The 23,843-nt window shown below is 32.0% G+C and overlaps 1 protein-coding gene across 1 annotated transcript in view; it reads left to right on the top strand.

Annotated features, from left to right (window-relative positions):
- Positions 1–23,843, top strand: part of Cdh19 (cadherin 19) — a 105,480-nt gene that overhangs the window by 32,468 nt on the left and 49,169 nt on the right. The window contains exons 5-8 of the mRNA XM_050131292.1: positions 14,982–15,101; positions 17,063–17,227; positions 18,491–18,675; positions 19,149–19,402. Of these exons, the coding sequence (XP_049987249.1) occupies positions 14,982–15,101; positions 17,063–17,227; positions 18,491–18,675; positions 19,149–19,402 (724 nt within the window). The remainder of the gene's footprint in view (positions 1–14,981; positions 15,102–17,062; positions 17,228–18,490; positions 18,676–19,148; positions 19,403–23,843) is intronic.

Below are 23,843 nucleotides of genomic sequence, written 5' to 3'. Positions count from 1 at the left end.
AAATTACTTCCCAAACTCTCTCAGGTTTTATGTCATTCTAGTCACCCCACAGTGGGTGCCTTTTTGTAGAAAGAGGCTGCTCATTCGTTCTCAGCCATCCACATAATCACACAAAACTCTATTACTTATAATACTGCCTGGCTAATAGCTTAGGCTTCTTTTTAACTAACTCATACATATTAAATTAACCCATTCCTATTATTTTATATTTTACCAAGAGGCTCATGTCTACTGGTAAAGTTCCAGGGCATCTGTCTCGTTTGGGAGCTACACAGCATCTCTCTGACTGCCCCTAATTCAGAATTCCTGCATGGTTTTATTCTGTCCTGCCATAGACCCAAAGCAGCTTCTTTATTAAGCAATCATAAAAAAACATATTTGCAGCATTCAGAAAGAAATCCCACATCAAGAAAATAGATGTTTTAATTTGTTTTTCTAACTATATCTTTATTAAGTGTTGTGAATTATTTTCGTAAATACATTGTTAAATTATCCTTTAACTTATCTTTATATTCATTATCAGAAGATGGTTCTTGCTCCCGGTTTTTGTGTTGCCATTTTACAAGGAGGAGTGCTTCCATATTCACTTTTTATTAATTTAGACATCAGTTACTGTCAAAGCTTTAGTTAATATTTCTTAAATGTATCTGTTTTATTAGAATCAATTGACAACTACTTTGTTTGTATTTGTACTTTTAACTAAAATTTGACTTATATCGCTATAGCGAATAACCATTATATACATTACCAAAAAGTATAAACAAATTACAAATTAATTTCTAGTTAGTTATTTAGTTACATAGAAACTTAGTAATAATACTTAGTGTGCCTTATTATAAAAAATATAAATAATTCTAAAACACAATGTGTGTATTAATCACTCACTTCCTTTTATACAATGTTGTATTTTAATTGATTGCATCTACACATAAAATGGTTTCTTTCAAGCTTGGACTCTCAAATGGAATTGAGCTAAAATTGTATGTGTGTGTGCATGTGTTCTCATTTCTTCAGCTGTATTTCAAAGTATTTTTCTTCTTTCTTTACATAAATAAGATTCACAAATGCAGTTATTGAGGTTCAAAATGATCAAATAAATGTACAAAAATATTCATGTGATTTACTATTCAACACTAACCATGAGATTTACTTGAAAGGTGATCAATTTATATGTAAGTGAGACTCCATGACTGTGTATGAAAATAAACAGTGACTCAAGAGATTGGAAATTGTTATTAATTAGTCAGTACTTATTCTGGAATATTTTGTTCATGAAGTTGTATTTATTTGTATGACTTTGGGATTGACCTGAATAACAACTTATTTTGACTGTCTTCACTTTTGAAGATTGCTGTAAGTTTTATCCAAAATGTAATCAGAGAGAAATAAAAATAGATTATGTAGAGCTAGAGGGATAGCTCAGCAGTAGAAAGAACTAATTGCTCTTTTCCAAGACCATTGTTGTTTCTATAAGCCCACCAATGGCCTCATGCCACTTTGTAAATCCAATTCTAGTGACTCTCATAGGCTACTGAAGGTACCAGGTACACAATTATTGCACAGGCATATGTGGCATCCAAATAGCTCACATAAAATACAATATTATTTAGAATATATTTTTTTACCTGTCCATTTGTCAGGAAACTTTCTTTAGCTAGGTATGTCACAGTTCTACATAGAAACATTTGCAAACCCCTATTGGCCTTACCCCCACTTATAACACAATCTCGAAATATTTATTTTCTGTATATTATTTTAAAATATTTTTTCAACAAATTAGGATCAACAAAATAATGAATAAACATTTATAGTTTTCATACTCTGAGTGAAACTTATTGAAACCCCAAACCATTATGTATGTGTATAATCAAAAAGAATATTGTAAAGGCAAACTCTTTAAAACTTGGTTTTGTGTGTTTCCCATTACAGAGAGAAAAAAATAGCTAGTAGTAAAATCTTATTTATCCCTATTCCTATATTCTTAATGAAATAAATAGAATTCTTCAAATCTTTTATAGCAGGGGATACCCCAGTCCTTCAGTTTACAAATGTGTAAGTGTCTATTGCTACTTACAATATTATCATGATGATTTTATTATCAAAGTATAATGTGACTTGTGAATGAGACTCTGTTGACTTTACTTATTAATAGTGACTACAATAGCATTTAAACTTTGAAATGAAATAAAATGGTCGTATTGAATTCTATTATAGTTAACTGAATATCGTATATTTTGTGTTTACTGTTTTTGGAAAAGTACATAAAATAGTGCTCAATAATACCATCACTATTATAAAGTATAATATAATATACAAGCATATTTGTGATAATACTGATATATTGAAACACAAATATTAATTGCAATTATTTATCAGAAAATATTTTATTTTTAAATTTGGTAAATTTGAAATGTTGATCCTCAGAATTTTAAATTTATACATAAATTCAAATTTATGAATTTGAATGAGCTTTTTTTCTGTTCCTATTTAACTTTGTTAAGCAAAACTTGACACACATAAATGATATTGTCTACAAGTTTTAAAGGTATATGTATCAAAGTCGTAAGACATAAATGCAAGCACTGACCTGTTTTTAGATAGCTGTGGTTAGAAAAACAAAGTGCTTGGAGAAGACTTTACACAGTAAAGGTGGAAAGTGGCAAAACAGGAACTGTTTCCCATTGCTACTTGTAATTTCTGAGATGTTAAGGAATAATCTCTCAAATAAACATACAATAGCATTATGCCCATTAAACCTTACTAATAGGTGAAATTCTCACTATTAATTAAATTTTTCCCAATATGAATATAAAAACAGAGCTCTGATGAAATAATTGCCTCTTTAGTGAGTCATTATTTAATCATTTATTGAATCTCTTCTCTATTTCGTTGTTAGAGAAGTAACTAATGTTAGTTACAGCCAATGTTTTATATATTATGTGCTAGTTTAGAGTTAAAAACCACAGAAGTAAATATCTCAATAAATTCAAAGTGAATAAAACTGTGTGTTAAAATATCAACCTTACAGATGAATATTGTTTTCCAAACTTTAGTTCCAGCTCTAAGTAGCCAAAAGTAGGTAGAACTTTATGAGTTCAAGTTCAGCACCAACTACACCAAGAGTTTCAGGCAATCCTTTATAAAGTAGGCCTTATATCAAAATAAAAAATAATTGTCTCAGAACAAAATTTATATTTACAATATACAGAAAATATTTTAATTCCATATTGAAAAACTTCAAACCAAGATAATACTTACATATTAATATAAAAGTGTCATATTTAAATCCATGGTTTGACTTTCAATAGTCATTTTGAAATAAACTGTAGCACATGTCTTTAATTTAGCGTTCAAAAATAAATACACTATTTAATTATATGCTGGCCTAGTAACAGGTTGCTAAACTCCTTATGATTGGTGTGCATTTAAAAAATGTATAACTCTTTTATATTTTTGTGTTTGGATTCATTTTATTATTATTAGAGCATAAACTACTCTTTGTGTAATGAGATACCACAAGCCGATAAGGTTCTATTGCAGATAAAAATAGTTCCATAAATATCTTGGGTGATAATACATTTTATGTAATCCATATTGACAGAGTTACAATTTTCTTATATTAGGTTATATCGAGTGCCTACAGAATAACTGATTTGTTGAGAAAATCTATTTTTGGTTCTGTCATTAGTATTTGTTCTAATCTAATCTTCAAAATTTACTTGCCTTTATAGTTTAGCACTTATTAACATTATCTCAAACATGGTGATTCATATGAAATTGTAGATATGTCATACAAATTTTTCTCTGCTACTATATAAGCATATTATATTAATCCAATATCTCTCATAAAAATTGAAAGAATTTAATCAGAAAGTTAAATTACCAAAAACTAGTAAACTGGTCTTTTCTTTGGAACACCTGAAACAAAGTCCCATATCACCTATATAACAGCTATTCCTGCAAATAAAGTGACAACTTATAAAAATTCTAATACTATGTTTTAACAAAAATTATTTATTATAGTTGTAAAGACTCAGAAGATAAACAGACTTAATATTCTAATTTTTATTTATGAGAAAGTGCTTTACAAATTAGATTTTAACTATAAATTCAAATGTAGACCATATTGCACTGTGTAAGTTTTATGTTTATAACAGGGACACATAAACTAATTAGTGGGTTGGTATTTACAAGTAGTCTCTTGTTTATTTTCTTGTTTATTTTTACACACCAATCAAAATTTCCCCTCACTCCTATAACGCCACACCCTCCTGCACCACTCTCCATCCACACCTACTTCTCTGTTTCCCATTAAAAAAGGTGTACAGCACATGAATCTCAGATAACCATGGTATATCAAGTATTAAGTCGCAGTGAAAGTAGTGCATCTGCTCTTTTATTATGGCTGGACTAAGCAAACCACTTTAAGGAATGGGTCTCAAAACAAGGCTACAGAGTCAAAGAAAGCTCCTATTTCCACTGTTAGGAATCCCAAAAGAAATCAAAATTGCACATCTCTAATACATATGCCTCAGGCCAAGCTCAGTGCCATGCAGGATCCCTAGATGTCTATTCAGACTTCATGAACCACTATGAGCCCAGGGTATTTAGCTCTGTTTGTTCTCTTGTGGTGTCCTTTACTACACTGTCCCCTACAAGTCATTTTGCCCATCATTCTCATGATTCACTGTCCTAGAGTTTGTGAGTCTCTGCATCTGTTCTCGTCAGTTGCTGGCTCCAGTCATTTGGATGAAATTTGAGAATAGCAACTACAGTTAGGAATAGGCAACAATCTAAGAGTAGAACAGAATGTCACTTGGAATCATTACATTTACTTTTTCCCTGCCAGCCCTGTTTGGTTCTTTTCTAGGTCTCTGGACAAGAATGGGTCTGAATCATGGTCCTGAGGACGATGCTCACTCTTATGGTATAGGTGTTTAAGTTGGGTCAATCATTGATTGGTCACTACCACAATTACAGTACCACTATATGTGGTGATATTTTGTTTGTGCTCCAACAAACGAATCTTTCCTGGAGATCAAAGTGTCGTGCTAGCCACTAGTTAGCCATAGAGACCAGGCAGTGAAGCACACACCTTTACAAGTAATTGGGAAGCAGAGGCAGATGGATCTTTGTTATTTTAAGGCCTCCCTGGCCTGCATGAGATTGAGCCAGACTCAAAGAAAAATCAAGCAAAAGTGGTGGTGTCTTGCACATTTAATCCCAGAATTTGAGAATCGCATGCCTTTAATCCTAGCATTAGGGAGGTTGAGGGAGGAAGGGATATGGCTTGGTGGGGAGAGTAATATAAAGTGGGAGGAGAAGGGTATTCAAAGCATTCAGTCTGATGATTTATACAGACAGGATTTTGCTTTCTTGCTTCTGAGGATTTTGAATAGGGAAGAACTAGTGGCTGGCTGTTCTGCCTCTCTGATCTTTCAGCTTTCTCACCTGAAATCTGACTCTGAGTTTTTATATGTAAGACCAATTAGAATTCATGCTATATCTGGTGCCCAATGTCGGACACAAATTCATGAAAAATTGGTTTTCTTATGTCTTTGCAGACACTGGCATTGGCCAGATCTACTTGCAGCCAGATTCACCACCCTGATGGCTAAGTTTTCCTTTTTTTCTCACACAGAGGGTGGTGGGCTTTCCCTGCACCTCCTTATCAGGCTGTTCACCAATTAGGTAGCTGCCTTGAAACACACAGAGACTTCTATTCTACGTAGCAGCAGTCAGTCTCAAATATTCATGGTCATGTCAGCAAATTTGGGAAGAAATTTGGAAATTCTTAAAGGGAAGAGTTAGTTAAAAGAGAGAGTTTTCACATATTAAAAATAAGAAATACTACTAAATTGGAGAAAGTTATCTCTCTGTATGATTATACAATGCATGATTTAAAAATAAAAAAAAGAATGGATAATTAACATCACTGGTAATGATTTAATGTTAATTTTCATTTAAAAAAGCATTACTGTTCATTTGATGATTTTTGGTTTATTCTTTTAAAGATGATTTATGAGTTCCATGATACAGGCATTAGAAAAACTTATTTAAAAAGATAATTGAGATGTTCAGATTCAAACAGGAAAATTTAAAAGAGAAACAAAGAAGAAGTGCCTATGGTTTTCAAACAACTGACTTTAATTTATCCAGTTACCTTACAGAATGAGCCAAATGGCAACTATTCTCAAGGCTGCTTAAGTGCTGAATGGAATTCTAAGGAGATGTTAGAATTCAGGAGATTCAAGAAAACAATATTCTCTTATGACATGCATTCATTTTTTGTGAAATAGATGTTAAATTCATGGTCAATTTGGTATAGACTTATCCCTTAAGACTTTAGAGGATTGGAGCCTTGTTCCCAATTACAATGGATCACCTGGTGAAAAGATGAGGCTAAGATTACTGAATAATACAATACATCTATAGGTATGGAAATCTCCCAAGACTAACTTCATGGAGAGGGATATTATGTTCATGAACAAAGGCAATCTCTATATGATGACCACATTCTGGCTTTATGCCTTGCAGCAGCTTTGCATGCTTTTGGAAGAATTAGAACGGTATGAAATAAAATTGTGTCATTTACTAAAGCTATGCAAGACCCAAAATAAGTCTTTGGTAATTCCTTTCAAAGATTTTTGCAGCTAGACAAAGAGTAATTGAATCTCAGGGATTTGAAAATGCTAATTTATAATGCAAATTATTATTAGGCTATTAAAGACAGGATCAGCACCCTTGGAGGAATGGATCTGAGATACAATCACTATTGAATGTCATGACTTTCCAAAGGTTTGAAGAAAATCAAATGTCAGGGACTTTGAATGCAGAAAACATGATTACCTAATAAGAAATTGTAAACAGGGAATTTAAGAAAAAGTTATTTTTCTAAATATAATCCAAACAGAAACCCCATACTTTCTGGATTATGGAGAAGGTATGGAAAATGTAGATATTGGATTATTGAATGAAGTTCAACAAGAGTCTATCAAGGTAATACTTTCTCATCAGTAAATGGTTTAAGGGGCCTCTCATAGGCTCCCACGCAAAATTTAGTTCAGTTATTTCCTATATATGTGGAGGAAACTACTTCCAAAAGTAGCAAAGAATCTAAAGCCTATTGTAAGAACCATACTGCTTTGAACGATAGAAAACCTATGGAAGACAAAAGTTTCCAGAAAAAAAACATGAAGCAAATAATATGTAGTAAAATGAGCAGGCTGCATCCCACTGCACAGCTAGCTTACACCTGAAATAACCACACAGATATTCTATTAATTAAGTCACCGCCTGGCCATTATCTCTAGCCTCTTATTGGCTAACTCTCACATCTTGATTCAATCCATTTCTAATAATCTGTATAACACCACGAGGTCGTGGCTTACCGGGGAAAGATTCTAACCAGCATCTGTCTCAGGCAGGAGAACCATGACATCCTGCCACACTGCCCTTCTTCCCAGCATTCAGTGCTGTCTTCCACACCTATCTAAGCTCTGCCCCATCAAAAGGCCAAGGCAGTTTGTTTATTCAACCAATGAAAGCAACACAAATTCATAAGGACCTCCTACACCAATTATAATTACTAGATTTGAACAAGAGAGATTTCTTAGTCAGAAAAGATTTCTTAGTTCATCCAAGAGCATGGTCTAAACAGACCTATAAAACCTACAAAACTAACAAATGATTTTCCTTTGATTGGATATAAGTTGCCAAAAGTGAACCTCACCAAATTTTGGTTTGGGGAAGTTTTTTTGTTTCTGTCTTTTCAGAAATTAAGGTCATCCAGCTAAGGAATCTGAAGTCCACTGGACAAATAAGACATCTAAAGAAAAAGCACAAATCATCAAAAAAAAAAATATACCAAGAAAAAGAGTAGACTGGCCTATTGGTATATTATATTACCGACAGGATAAAATTTCATAAATCTTCCCAAATGTTTATTTCTGATTTCCTTTATAGTAAAACAGTGCAAATGGTCTTTTTTTGTAAATAAAAATTAAAGCTAGCTTTGGATTTGGAGTGTAACTCTCTCATGCTCCAAATCCAAGCATACTTGTTAAAGTAAAATTCAAAATCTCTGTCTCTTGTNTTTAACGCCAGAATGCTGTGAGCAAATTCGAGGACAGCCTGGTCTACAAAGTGAGTTCAAGAAAATCACAAATACACAGTGAGACTCTGTCTAAAAATTATACCCAAATATATATATATATATATATATATATATATATATATATTCATATAATATTTTTTTCTGGAAATAGTCTTTTTCTACCTTCCTGTACATGATTTTGGATTTGAGACTCTATGAGTTTCATGCAATAAATCATGACCATGCCTAACAGTTACTTTTTAAGGCTCTGATATGATGAAGTAACCCAATAACAGTGAATCTCCCCATGAGAGATTCACTCATGAGAGATATCAGTAAGCTGAAAAACACCACCTAATTACCTGCTTTGGACTAAAACCTGCTCAGGACAATTTTGAAGTGGTTAGCTGAAATGATTCAGCCTCACAGACTACTCTAGCCAGAACTTGAGACAAGTGCTGCACTTTCACAGTACACGGAGACTGGATAACAAATCATACAGCTACCTCTCCCAGAACTTGACAATTTACCAAAATTATTCTTTATGTTTGAGTACAGGATGCCTAAATTTCCAAGAAGTGAGGTGGATGGTTTTGGGTGCAATGGATTATGGGTATTCATCATAGTTTAGGGTGGCTTGTTACAATTGTTTCCTGGTAATGGTCAGGAAAAAAAGCTGAACAGAGAACTTTAAATTCAGGATTCTTGATTTGTAAACCCAAACAGGATATTGATATAAGAGTATGTTATAAGAGTTAAATATACTCTGAAAACAAAAATGGCATATATAGAAATAGGATAAAAGGTAGTTAATTGAATCTAACTTTAAACCAAAAAATCAGCTACTAATTGAAAGTATTTTATATTACTATGGATTATTGTATATTGATACAAATTTAAGGTTATTTTGATAGAAAATACTCCTCATACATTTCTACTTTGTTCAAAGTATTGCAACTATACAGCTAATTTAACAACGTAATACAAATTACTAGTTATTGAAAGCTATTATTATAAACTCCTTAGGGAAATAATGAAATGCAGCTTAGTAATTATTCACCTATTACATTCAACATGTAGTCATATTAGGTTTTCTTAAAAGATCAAACAGAGTTATAGTTTAGATAGATAGATCACCTTCAAACACTTCAGAGATGTACAGATTTTGGCACTCAAGGTGTTTTAATAACATAAGGTAGTTTTATGAAAATGAGACTTGTCTGCTCCTGACAATGCCAATCTACTTTGGAGAAGATGATGGCATCAAACGAACTCCATATGAAGTTTGCTTTCTTTGTGACAAAAGCTAGCCACTAGGCAAAAAGACTGCTCTTGCCTTGACTGCTGACAGTATGTTCTACAAATTGTATGAACAGGACCCAAAAGAAACTGACTGTCAAACTTTGCCAAGTTTGACAAAGTAGAAAAGTATATATGGTAGCATAGTAGGTGTAACATGTATGCTCCAATCTTAGTTGACTTGAGATTTCTTCAGGTCATCAGTTGTAATTTCTCACTTTTTTTGGAAGTAGCTTGCTTGTACTTCCTGCTTACCTAGAAAATATTATTTCCTTCTCAGGTATCTGATGGAGTTAAATACTTTATAATTATAGTTACATTTATAGTTTTCCTTTTCATCATAATCAGAAAAGAAATTTAGTAATGAAATGTAAAGTGTATCAGGTTGAGAGACATAAAGGGATAGTTTTGGTAATGCAATATAGAATAGAAAGTGAATTAGGTGTGACCTTTACGACTCAACAAAATAAGATAGATAATGGAGTGTTTTCATTGAAATTCTCAAATATTTATGGGCTTGATATTGTTGATGTATTTTGGCCTTTATTCATTGCTACATATTTATTGTATTTGTTTTACATAGTTTTCTTATATTACTTATAACTATTTTTTATGTTAGACAAAAAAATGAAAATGTGATGGTATGATTTTTGTGCTCTAACAACTAAAGTTAGCCTAGATATCAGAGTGCAGAGTTAGACAAGAGTTAGCTAAAGAGACCAGGCAGTGCTGGGTCACACCTTTAATCCCAGCAATCAGGAGGCAGAGGCAGACAACTTTCTGCAAATTAATGGCCACTCTGGTCTACACAAGATTGTTCCAGACTCACCCACCCCCAAGAAGAAACATAGCCATGCAATAGTAGCTCACACATTTAATCCCTGAATCTGGGTGTCACATGCCTTGAATCCCATTGCTAGGGATGTGGAAAAAGGAAGGGTTATGTATGAATGGATAGGGGAATATAAAGCAGAAAGAGAGCTTAAAACTTTCAGTCTGAGGATTTGGTAGAGACAAGATTTTGCCCTCTTGGCTGTGAAAATTTTGAAGAGGTACAAAGTAGTGCCTTGTTGCTCTGCCTCTCTGATCTTGTAGCATTCAATTCCTAACATCTGACTCTGAGTTTTTATTAGTACTTGAAAAAGTGTCCTTGTGGTGGGATTGAGCATCCTTTCCATATATGCCCAAGAGTAGTATCTCTGGGTCTTGAGGTAGACTGGTTCTTAATTTTCTAAGAAAGTGCCTAGCTTGTTTCAGAAGTGGCTGTACAGGTTTTCACTTGTGCCAGCATTAGAGGAATGTTTACCTTATTCACCTTATTCCATATCTTCTCCAACAAAATCTACCATCAGTGTTTTTGATCTACCCCATTCAGACAGGTGTAAGATGGTATCTCAGAGTCGTTATGATTTGCATCCCTGATGACTAAGGATGTTGAGCAAATTTTCAAATGTCTTTTGGCCATTGAGATTCTTCTGCTGAAAATTCTCTTTTGAGAACTATATCCATTTTTCAACTGAATTATTTGATATTTTTATGTCTAGTTTCCTGAATTCTTTATATATTTTTGAGATCAGCCTTCTGTCAGATGTAGGGTTGGTAAAGACCTTTTTCCATTCTTTAGTCTGGTATTTTGACTTATCGACCATTTCCTTTGCTTTACAGAAGCTTTTCTATTTTAGAAGGCACAATTTATTAGTTGTTGATCTCACTGTCTGTGCTACTACTATTAAAACCAAGAAGTAGTCCTGTGTGCCAATGAGTTCAAAACCATTTTACACTTTCTCTTCTATCAGGTTAAGTGTAGTAGGATTTATGTTGATGTCTTTAATCCACTTGGAGTTGAATTTTGTGCATGGTATCATATATAGATCTATTCTACATAGAACATCCAGTTATGACATTAGTTGAGTAATTTTGAATTCTTTGTCAAAATTTGAATAATTTTGAATTCTTTGTCAAAATTCAGATGTTATTATAAGTCTATAAGAGTGTTTGAAATCACAGATAGTGATGCCTCTGGATGCATCTGTTGTACTAGATTCTTTTTAGCTGTCCACCCCCCCCCCATGAATTTGAGTATTGCTGTTTTGAGGTCTGTGAAAAATTGTGTTGGGATTTTGGTGGTGTTACATTGAATGTGTCAATTGCTTTTGGTAAGACTGTCATTTTTACTCTGTTAATCCTACCTCTCCAAGAGTATGGGAGATCTTTTAATTTTGCTATATTTTGTTCTTTTTCTTTTTTCAATGGCTTAGCATTCTTTTCATGCAAGTCTTTCACTTGTGTGATTAAATTTAATCCACAATATTTTGTATTATTTGTGGATATTAAAAAAGCTGTTGTCTCTCAAATTTCTTTCTTAGATATAGTTTATAAAGGTATTTATAAACTATAGGAGTTCCCTAGGAACATTTTGTGTGTTGGTTTTGTAAACTATGATATCATTGGTGAATCAAATTTCTTTGCCATATCCCTTTCTAATTTCTATCCCATTAACCTCCTTAAGTCATCCTATTGATCTATCTACAACTTCTAGTACTATATTTAATAGGTAAGGAGTAAGGTGACAACTTGTTTTGTACCCAATTTTACTAAAATTGCTTTGAGTTTCTCTCCATATAATTTTATGTTGGGTATTGGTTTGCTGTATCTTGCCTTTATTATATTTATATATGCTCTATGTATCCCAGATTTCTCCAATTCTTTTATCATGAAGGAATCTTTGATTTTGTCAAAGGCTTTTTTTTTCAGTATATAATGAGATAATCTTCTTTTGTCTTTCAGTTTGTTTATGTGGTGAAATATATTGGAAGGTTTTCATGCTTTGAATCATACCTGCATCTCTATAATGATTTGTACTTGTTCATAAAAGATTTTTTAAAATATTTTTTTGGATTCCATTTGAGAGCATTTTATTGAATATTTCTGCATCTATATTCATAATATAAATAGTTCTATAATTCTCTATGTGTGGTTTGGGTATCAGGAGGACTATCACCTTATAAAATAAATTTAACACAGTTCCTTCTTTTTCTATTTTAAGAAGTAAAGGAGTATAGGTATTAACTTTTCTTTGAAATTTCAATAGAATTCTGCACTAAAAGCATCTGACCCTTGGCTTTTTTGGTTTTGAGAATTTCAATGAGTGCTTCTATTTTCTCGGAAGTTATAGATCTATTGAAATTGTATTTTTTGATTTTCTATTAAATATGGTAAATGCTATCTGGTGATATAAATGTTTAGTTCTTTTAGATTTTCTCATTTTGTGGATTACATATTTTTAAAGAATAACAAAATGAGTAGGCCCTGTTCCTGGACCTCGCAGCCAATAGGGAAGGGATGTGTGGAACAAAGAAGCCCCTGTAGCAGGAGCTGAAGGGGCCCAATGTGGGAGCTCACCAAGGTCAGCTGGACTGGGTCTGAATGAGCTTGTGATCAAACTGGACTCTCTGAATGTGGCTGACAATGAGGGTGTACTGAGAAGACAATAATAATGACGCTGGATTTTTATTCTACTGCATGTACTGGCTTTTTGGGAGCCTAGTCTGTTTGGATGCACACCTTCCTAGACCTGGATAGAGGGTGGCCTTGGACTTCCCACAAGGCAGGGTACCCTGAATTCTCTTAGGACTGGAGAGCGAAGGGGAGGGGGAGTGGGGGAATGGGGAGGAAAGGGGGAGGATAGCAGGAGGTGGAAATTTTAAATAAATTTTAAAAAAATACAATAAAAAATAAAAAAAGAATAACAAAATGATTCTTTGTATTTCCTAGGTGTCTCTTCTATGTACTTATTTTATTTCTGATTTTCTTAAATTGCATATTATGCCTTTGCCTTTTAGTTAGATTTAATGGGATTTGTCTGTCTTGTTTATTTTTCTCAAAAAATCAACTTTTTCTTTCATTGACTGTTTGTATGATTTTCTTCATTTCTGTTTATTGCTTTCATTCCTGTGTTTATTTTTTTCCGATCCTCAACTTCTCTTGAATGTGTTTGTTTCTTTTAGCTCTAGCGGTTTCAGGCACACTGATATGTCACTTGTATGAGGCCATTCTAATTGCCTCATGAAGAAAATAAGTGTTTTGAATTTTTCTCTTAGTACTACTCTAGTTGTCTCCCATAAATTTGGATTTGTTGTGTATCCATTTTCATTGTATTTCAGGACATCTTTAACTTCTGTCTATATTTCTACCTTAACCAAGTGGTAACTCAGTAGAGAGTTGATTAATTTCTCTTAGTTTGTAGCCTTTTTTTTTTTTCTGTTGTTGAAATTCAACTTTAATGCTCTGAGAAAATACAGGGGATTATTTCAACTTTGTTGTATTTGGTGAGATTTACTATGTGTCTAAGTATGTGGTGAGTTTTGTAGAAAGTTCTATGAAGGGCTGAGAAGTTATATATTTTTTTCATTTAGGTGAAATGTTCTGTAGGTATCTGTTAGGAATATTTGATTCCTAATTTCTGTTAATTTGATTTTATCTTTGTTAAGTTTATGTTTGGACTACCTGTCCACTTGTGAGAGTGGGGTATTGAAGTCTTTTACCATTAATGTGTATGGTTAAAGAGTTTATTAAACTTTAATAATGTCTCTACTGCAAATGTGGGTGATATTGCATTGGGCATAAATGTGAAGAACTGGGGTATCATTCTGGTCAATTTATATTTAATAATTATTAAATGTCTCTCTCCTTGTCTTTTGATTAAATTTTGACATATATTTTATTAAATATTACCTTAGCTAAACCAGCTTGGTTCTTAGGTTCATTTGATTTAAAAGTCCTTTTCAATCAATTTACTCTGAAACAACATCTATCTTAATTTTGAGGTTTGTTTCTTGTATAAAGCAGGATAGATGCTGTTTTCATATCTATTCTAGTAACCTGTTACTTTTTACTTATGAATTGAGTCCATTGATACTGAGAGATTATAATGATGTCTGTGTGTGTGTGTGTGTGTGTGTGTGTGTTTGTGTGTTATCCTTCTGTTAATTTTGGTTATGTGAGAATATCTACTGCATATGTTTTCAAGTGTTGCTAATTTGCTTGGGTTATAGTTTTCCTTTTCATACCTTTTGGATGGCTAATTGTTTAAATTTTAATTTGTCATGAAACATACTGTTTTCTCCATCTATGGTTACTAAAAATTTTACTGGGTAAAGAGACTTTAACCCATACTTTTTTCTTCAACTTAGAGTCCTTTAAGCTCATTTCAATAATGATTACAAATTTTTTCAACATTACTCATTTCTTTGATGTTCAGGCTGTTTTTACATATTTGATCATTTATTCAAGTTCCTACAGTGAACAGGCATCTTAGAAATATCATAAACAGAATGTGTCAATGTATTATGTAGCATTTCATTTCAATAATTAGAGATTGCAAACTTTTAGTTCTCAGTCCTTTTGGAAATGAGGCATATTTATAAAGCTATATTTTTTATATGTTCACAACAAAAGTTGTGATTTGAAAAATAAAGGACAGTATGGTTTTCTTTAATGTGGCCATTTTGCTTCTTTTACTGAACTGAATTGTTTATTGAGTAAGACTCAACTCTAAATTTACTCCTAATGTATCTTTTCTCTTTAGGAACATTTGTCATTAAGGTGACAGCCAATGATGCTGATGACCCTACAACTGGCTATCATGCGCGGATCCTCTACAACTTAGTACAAGGCCAACCATATTTTTCTGTTGAACCTACAACAGGTATTTTTTTTTTAAGATTTATTTATTTATTATGAATACAACATTCCTTCCATACATGCTTGCATGCCAGAAGAGGGCACCAGATCTCACTATAGATGACTGGGAGCCACCATGTGTACAACAGGTATTTGTGAATTAAAAAAAAAATGTAACCCTCTCTGTCTCCTAAGAAGAAAATGAGAGCACATATCACCTAGGTACAAACATGTTCTACAGAAGATACCATATTTCATCATTAGTTATGATGCCATTCCCTAATTGTTTAATTTTGCTGACACATAAACAGTGTTTCCATGATTCAAAGATTGGGCTATCTATATCATAGATATGGATTTTCCATATTTGATATAAAATATTTGTAATGATTCTTATAAATGTATCAGAGAAAAAGGGCAAAACAATTTAAAAATATGATAATTAGACATTACAGATAATTGACCAGATGACATTTGCCAAAAGTCTGAAAGCAGCTTAAAAATTTCCAACTGCAATAAACTCTAGGAAACTGGAGATAAATCCTCAAAGACATATATACATGACTAACCAGATATCTATGAATCACTATATAATATTAAATATGTGGTATCATATGATAAAGAAATTGCTTAAAACATATTTGGCACATTTTTGTCTTTGGGACAGGCTTATTTTACTTTTTATTAAACAAAGATTATCATTGCATTTCCTGATTATATTAATCATTTGAATATCCTTAAAATCAAAGTGGAGTTCAGGTGGATTTTTTTAAGTATGTATTAAAAACAATTAGTAGTTATTTTATAAATATTGCAAATGATCCTTACACATGCTAAACAGAAACTTTACCCAAAACTCTATTATCAGTTGTAAACATATCCACTGACTTCTAAATGTTTATATGACTCTACTTGTTCAATGAGTATTAACTATTACCTAGCAATTCAAAGCAAAACCTTTTTAAATCTTCCTCTTCAGAACTTAGAGGCCTTAAAGACTCAATATCCTAGCTAATTGTTACAAGATTTTCAAAGTAAACAAATGAACAAACTTCTGGTTATTATTAAAATAAAAAGACTTAAGTTCAAAAAAATAGTGTATTTTGCTAACCAATATTTTTTATGAATTTATTTGGAATATGTTGATATTTCTCTCTACCCTGTATTCTTGATACTAAAAAAGTATGGAATATGATGTTTTGTTGTATTGTGGTGGTAATAGTCTTACTTCTCTACAATATTATTTTATAGCTTATTATTTGGATTACTGAAAAGAGATGCTGATTTATTTTGTATAGTACCTCTTTTTTAAAGACATTTCTTTTTTAATAATATTTTTGTTATGTATTTTGATAGTGTTTCTTCTCTCTCAACCAGTTCTAGAAAATCAAATTTTCATTGCTATCCTAACCTCTAGCTTTATTCTCTCTCTCTCTCTCTCTCTCTCTCTCTCTCTCTCTCTCTCTCTCTCTTCAAAACAAAAAATAAAAGTAAAACCAAGAAAACAAAAACAAACAAACAAAATACATGAAAATGAAAACACATTAGTAGGCTTAGGTACAGCCCATGCTAGTCATAGGAATGGTGTTAAGAGGAGCACCTACCCCTCCTTAAGTTTACAAACCCCAAAACCCAACCCACTGTTACCCTTTTTTGACAAATGGACTTCTGGAGGCCTTCCCTTGACATTAGCAGTTGTAAATACTCACTTCTCATCTTTAGATCACACAAATCAGAAAAAGAGATACAGGCCATGTCACTGAGAAGAACAACTGGAGTGAGTACCAGTACCATTTTACTGAGAATATACTTGTGTTTATGATAAGAATCACAAACAAAGTTGGTGTTTAATTTTACCATTATTACAATTCTTTCAGTTAGCAGCTAGCATATAGCAGATTAACAGTTGCAGCATGGGATGCTTACAAAGTCAGACATAAAGTGGTCATGGATAATAACAATAGAAATTGTATTATTGTTTTAAAGGAGTCATAAGAATATCTTCTAAAATGGATAGAGAATTACAAGATACATACTGTGTAATTATCCAAGCCAGAGACATGCTTGGTCAGCCTGGAGCCTTGTCTGGAACAACAACTGTATCAATAATATTGTCAGATATTAATGACAACAAACCAATATTCAAAGAAAGTAAGTAGAAAGTTTCTTGGATTTCCATTATAATTTAAATCATTGTAATATACACAGATGCTAAAATTGTCTCTCTATATAGAACATTGAAGCAGTATGAAATTTACATAAAATAAATGTGTTAATTGTATATAGTAGAATTTTTCTAATTTAATATAAGAACACAAAATAGAGAAAGAGTATTGAGTCTGTATTCTACTGTTGTACTTACAAAGTGCCACAAACTGAAACTTATCGATCATTTTAAAACATTTTGGCTAGGTCTCACTAGGCTATAATCAAACACCACAGAACATTTTCTTATATCTTTTGGGCATGATCCTTTACTGTGTTCATGTCAGTGATGTTGACATTGTTCAGTTGTCTGCCTAGCTAGCACTAGACTCTTTTTTTTTTTTTTTCCTTAATGGCTGTTAGCTGAAAGACTAACCTAGGTTGTCTGCTAATTCTTGATTGACCAAATATCTCAGAGCATGTATTAAATATTTTTCACACTAGCATATCTAAGCACAATATTTTTGCCTATACATCTACTTCAGTGGGTTCACATGATTAGAGTAGGCCACAAAGTGAGTCATGGTAAACTGTATTTGTCAACATTACCTTATTAGCAAATTAACTCTTTCTGTAAGCCTGCTTCCTGTGACAGTTTCACTCAACCATTCTTGGCATCATAGAAATTGACATGAATACACCTTTGGAACTGTTTTTCTGCACATACAAATGATAATTTAACTTGAAGTTTTAGCTTTTCTTCTTTAGGAATAGAAGGTTCCATTTTCTCTGATTTTTTTTTTTATTGCAAATCCTCAATCATTTAAAGTTTCTTTAGTTTTCTTTTCTTAGGAAGTCTCTCCTTAGTAACAAAAATTCACTTAAAAACACTGTTAAAAGAATGGACAATTGTTAATTGCCATAATAAAATGATGTTTGGCAAGAACAAAACAAAGAATGAAGAGAATAGCAGATATATTTGTAGGATGCATTTTTGAGAAAATTTTGATAATTAAAGTAGATGTTACAAAAATCTCCAATTTCCAATAAGAGAGAAAATAATAAGTGTATATGCACATATGAGAGAGAGAGAGAGAGAGAGAGAGAGAGAGAGAGAGAGAGAGAGAGAGAGAGAGAGAGAGAAATATTAAAACCTAAAGCAGATAGCTTTCATGAAAGGCATAAATTTTCCTAGGAGTAGAAATAATATGATAAAGTTGGGAGATTCATATGATTAAAAACTTATCCTAAATAACTGGGATTTTAAAGGTTTCTACCGATTCACTGTATTGGAATCTGCACCCAGTGGAACATCTATTGGAAAAATTATGGCATATGATGATGACATAGGAGAGAATGCAGAAATGGAATATATCATTGAAGAGGATGATTCACAAACATTTGATATCGTCACTGATAATGAGACCCAAGAAGGTATAATTTTACTAAAAAAGGTACATATATTTAAATAAGAGTACAAAATCTCATAAAATACATATAATTATTTTGAGTTGTTGATTATTGTTTGCATCACTGATAATTGAACTCAGGGATCATGAAATGTATCTTGGAAATTTAATTAATTTAGAGATGAGCAACGTAGACACTTAAAGAACTTCTAAATTTTAATTTGTTCTTAAAATTATTTTAGAAAAAAAATTAAAAAACATTTAACTAACAAGAGAGTAATTCTCGGTTTTTCAATTTTTTTTCATTTTTCTCAAACTTTTAAGTTTTTAATTATGGAATTTTGGTTCTATTTTAAATAATAGTTATTTCAAATATGGTTAATGATCATAACCAATGACTTTTCAAATATTAAAATCAAACCTAGATGAAAAAATGGGACATGAATAAGTTAATGTTTCAAAGTAAAAATTTGGTTAACTGAAGTTATTTCTTCTAAACATCCTATATTTATTTGTAGAAAGTTGATTTTGAGCACCAGAGCCACTATGGCTTTAGAGTTAAAGTTAAAAATTGCCATGTGGATGAGGAACTTGCATCAGCCCATGTAAATTCCTCCTCAACGTATATTAAAGTTCAAGTGGAAGATGAAGATGAACCTCCAGTTTTCCTCTTACCGTATTATGTATTTGGAATTCCTGAAGAAAAGCCATATGGATCAATTGTTGGAACAGTATCTGCTATAGATATGGATCGAAAACAATCTCCCATAAGGTAGGTTTTTAGATTTACTCACATTAGCATTGTGTAAATAAATGACTGAGCAGGTTTGTATCAACTGATGTCCATTGAAAATGCAAAACAATTTTTTTCTAACTAGATCTTTATATATAAAAATAAGGGACTTGTAAAAAATATGAAAAGGAAGTTTAAATACCCTGTGTTGTTCCAAATATATTGAAACAGTCAAGGTGAAAATATTCAAGGATAGAAAAAACCTCACCTAAAATAAATCACAATACACTATTTATACATCTTGGGGGGGGAGGGTGCATGTGTCCTGCTTTACCATTTTCTGAATTATTTCTATGAAACATATTCTTTCACTGAACATGATACTAAGTTGGAAGCCAGCAGGCATTATAAGTACATATGTCATCCATAATCTGCAGTACTAGAATTACAGGCTCATAAAATGAAAACCCTATATTTGAAAATCTAGGTCATTATGGTTGAACAGTTTGTGCTTTAATCCACTGATACATCTCCCTGGATCTGGGAATGAAATATGCTTGCTGGTGTGTGTGTGTGTCTGTGTCTGTGTGTGTGTGTGTGTGTGTATGTGTGCATGCAACTGTGTGTGTATACATTTTTGCTTGTTCTTATTAGGAATAAAATTGTTCAAGTCAGGAATAAAATTTTGGGAGTTGTTTTTTTTTTTTTTTTTTCTTTTTCCATTTCTGTCCTAGAAATAGAACTCAGATTTTCAATTTTTTTGAATAAAAGCTTATACTAAATGTGAAAACTTGCTGTCTGCTCTACTTCCTTAACTTGGGAAAAGATAGAAGGACCGAAGGGTTATTAATAATGGGTGAGATAAATTTATGTCTTTAGTAAAGGAAAAAGTCCCATTTAAAAAAAAAATCATAGTTTCTGTTACTATGTTTTAATTGATTTTTCCAAAATATAAGACATAATTTCAATAAATATAAAACCTAATATTTTATATACTTATTTTTAGTAATTTCCCTGGCCTATTAACTCTTCCTAGCTTTTATCCAGAATATTACATAATATTCCACATTGACTTGGAAGCTGAGAACTCTTTTACTCTTTGAAGGCACTGTTTATACCCAAAAGTTTCTGTGTTGTATTTAGACTAAGTTATTATTTTCATTTTTATCTCTTTCCTTAGGATGTTGCCTTTAAAAATGTAGATTTAATGACACTGTTCTGATTTTCCACTAAATGGGAACAAGGTGAGGTTGTTTCCTTGAACTACTCCATGAAAACATTGTATTAGAAATGCTGGCCTACACAATAATCAAGATAAATAAATAATGCATATATAATATATATAATAAATAATGCATAAAAAAATCAAAGGCAATAAATACATTTCTACACTAAACACCTAATTTCAAGATTAATAAAATAACTTCTAATAGTAATGAAGTTTACCATATAGAATTAGCAGAAGATCCTTCTCTAATCCTGAGAAGACAATTGTCCAAGAGTAGTGAAAACATGTGCTGAGAAATGTCTACAAAGAAATATTGATTGACAGCACCCATTGTGTAGAATAGAATATTATCAGCAAGGCATATTACATATCTTTAACAAATATGTAATTATTTATGAACTATACTTGTATATATTTAGAGCTAGCTATTTATGTATATATGCATGTAATGAAAAACTTACATGAAGACCTTTATAACACATTTTACTTATAATCTCTAAAAAAAGGAAACCATCATATTAGTCACATCCAGACAGCATTGAGTACATGATTTTCTTTCTGTTTTATCTGAGTAATATATTTTATGAACTAAATTATTCCTTGGTGATTTCCCTAACATAGTTTTTCATTTTCACCAGAAACATTACTCTACATGTAAATTTGGTAAAAATAATACATGTATTTATTTGTATATATATATACATGAATGAATGAATATATGTCTGTGAGCCATTAAGTTGAGCAATGCAGCAGGGGTGGAACGGACTTCTCTGACATGCTATGGATGGGTTGATTAAGTACGGTTCCTGGTATTTGGATTGGAGAAGAAAAGTACTAAATCATGCAAGTTGTCCTTTGACCTCTTGAATTGTGACACACTCAAGTTCTCAAATGAGGCTTATGGGGTTGGATTGGCATATTTGTTATAATTATAATACTTATATTATAATAGTTAAAAAACTTCAAAGCCTTATTTCGTGATTATCTTTAAATATTCATAAATAACTGTTCTCCAGTACTCATAGATATCAAAATCCATGATGATCATTGGAAAAAAATTGTTTTTCAATTGAAACAAATACATGTAAAAAGTCTTGGCATTTTTATGGCAATAAAGTGGTTTTGAAATATATAAAGAATAGAAATCATCATTAACTGTACCAGTCTGCCCAATACTTATTAACTTGCTGAAAACACTGATAGATGAATGATTGAGAAAATATAGGATAGTTTCAAAAGATTTTCAAGAGCTCTTTTCTTTACAAATGGAGAAAAATAATTCTTTGATGAAGAAACTAGCATATACTAACCTAATCAAGTGATCAAGTATTCATTCAATCAACGTTGGTAAGACAGTGTCAGTATCATCGACTGTTGTTAGAATAGAGTGAAAATGAAATAACACATTAAGATATTCTTGCTCAAAATATAGAACATTATTTTTAATCCTGAGAAAAATGCCAAAAATACAAGATATTTTACCAAATATAAAACTATGTTTTTAATAAATTTCAAGGTATGGATACATTATGTAAGAGAGAACAGAGAATAAAGAGGCAATTAAAATAGGGTGAACTGAGTGGGATTATTCATGTAATAATTGTGAAAGTTAAAAAATAATTAATATAGAAGTATAATACTCTTCCGAATTAAAAAAGTAAATAAAATAGAAAGATGTTGAAAAAGTAACATTGCAAGTAAGGAAACACAATGGTGAAATGCAATGAGAAATTTTAGATAGGTTCATGAAAGTGAACTTAAACATCCTGTAAAAACCGGTTATATCTTCCTGTAATTGTAGTCTAGTTAAAGACATTAGATAAAGAAATTTCTTAAACTTTGAAATAAAACTGTATTTAAATATTTTTCAGAGGACTCTACATGAAAATTATCTTGTAACAGTTCTCTTGGATGAAAATTATTTCAAAATATAATTTAACTGATTAGTAAGAAATTTACCAATGATATTTGTTACTGTGAAAGTCAAGATGAAAGTCAAAAGATCCAAATGTCTTACTGTTAATAAACTTTATAACTTGTTTCCTACTTTGTAAAAGGAATGTAAAACCAAGCATTGTGATCTACCTATGTAATATTAATACTTAGGAATCTAAGAAAGGAAGATGGTTATATGTTTGAAACCAGCTTGGGCAGCAATATAAATTTTAATCCAGTGCTACTTAATATTTTTAATCCTATGGTCCTTTAATATTATTCCTTATATTGTGATGACCCACTCCTGTAAAATTATTTTGTTGACACTTCATAACTATATTTTTACAGTGGTTTGAATCAAAAGAAATACAGGATATCGGATGTGTGATCCCTATGAAATGCTGAATGCCAGAGAGGTCATGAACTACATGCTGAGAACCACAGATCTAGCCTATCACGAATTTCAGATTGTGATCGTTTCTAAGAAAATCTGGCCTGGTGGTGGGGCGAATGCCTTTAATACTAGCATTCGGGAGGCAGAGGCAGCCGAATCTTTGTGAGTTAGAGGCCAGCATGGTTTAAAAGAGCTAGTTCCAGGACAGGCTCCAAGATACAGAGAAACCCTGTCTGGAAAAAAAAAAAAAAAAAGGCACGAGGGGTGCACCCACACACTGAGACAATGGGGATGTTCTATCGGGAACTCACCAAGGCCAGCTGGCCTGGGTCTGAAAAAGCCTTGGACTTCCCACAGAACAGGGAGCCCTGATTGCTCTTTGAGCCGATTAGGGAGGGGGACTTATCAAAGGAAGGGGAGGGAAATGGGAAGAGGTGGTGGGGAGGAGGCAGAAATCTTTAATAAATAAATAAATAAAAAGAGAAAAAAAAAGAAAAGAAACAAAGAAAGAAAATCTGTAAGATAACATAAAGTAAATACACATATTAATTTTTAACGGAAATCAAGACCAAGAATAAACAATCCTCTGAATATGGACTAGAAAATAAATGGCACAGATACATGAAGACAGGGGTTTCTTTAATAAAACAAGAGAGAGTAAATGTTGACTACATATCTATCTATGCTAGTTTAGTTTGAATAGTTGTATTTTATAATATTTTTGAAAATGTATTATAATTAAGAATTTCTCCATTCATATATAAACTTTTTCCTTTCAAATCCATGACCTCTGTTTTTATTAATTGCTCTTACACACACACACACACACACATACACACACAAATATGTACAGATTGTGTACGTGTACACATATGCTTATATACATGTTTTCAGAATTGACCATTTGGCATTTGTTACCACTT

Source organism: Alexandromys fortis, unplaced genomic scaffold, assembly GCF_014885135.2.
Source record: "Alexandromys fortis isolate MF-2015 unplaced genomic scaffold, M_Fortis_MF-2015_v1.1 scaffold_361, whole genome shotgun sequence".
Lineage (NCBI taxonomy): Eukaryota > Metazoa > Chordata > Mammalia > Rodentia > Cricetidae > Alexandromys > Alexandromys fortis.
Note: the sequence above shows the minus strand (reverse complement) of the source record. Positions and strands in the feature narration are given on the sequence as shown.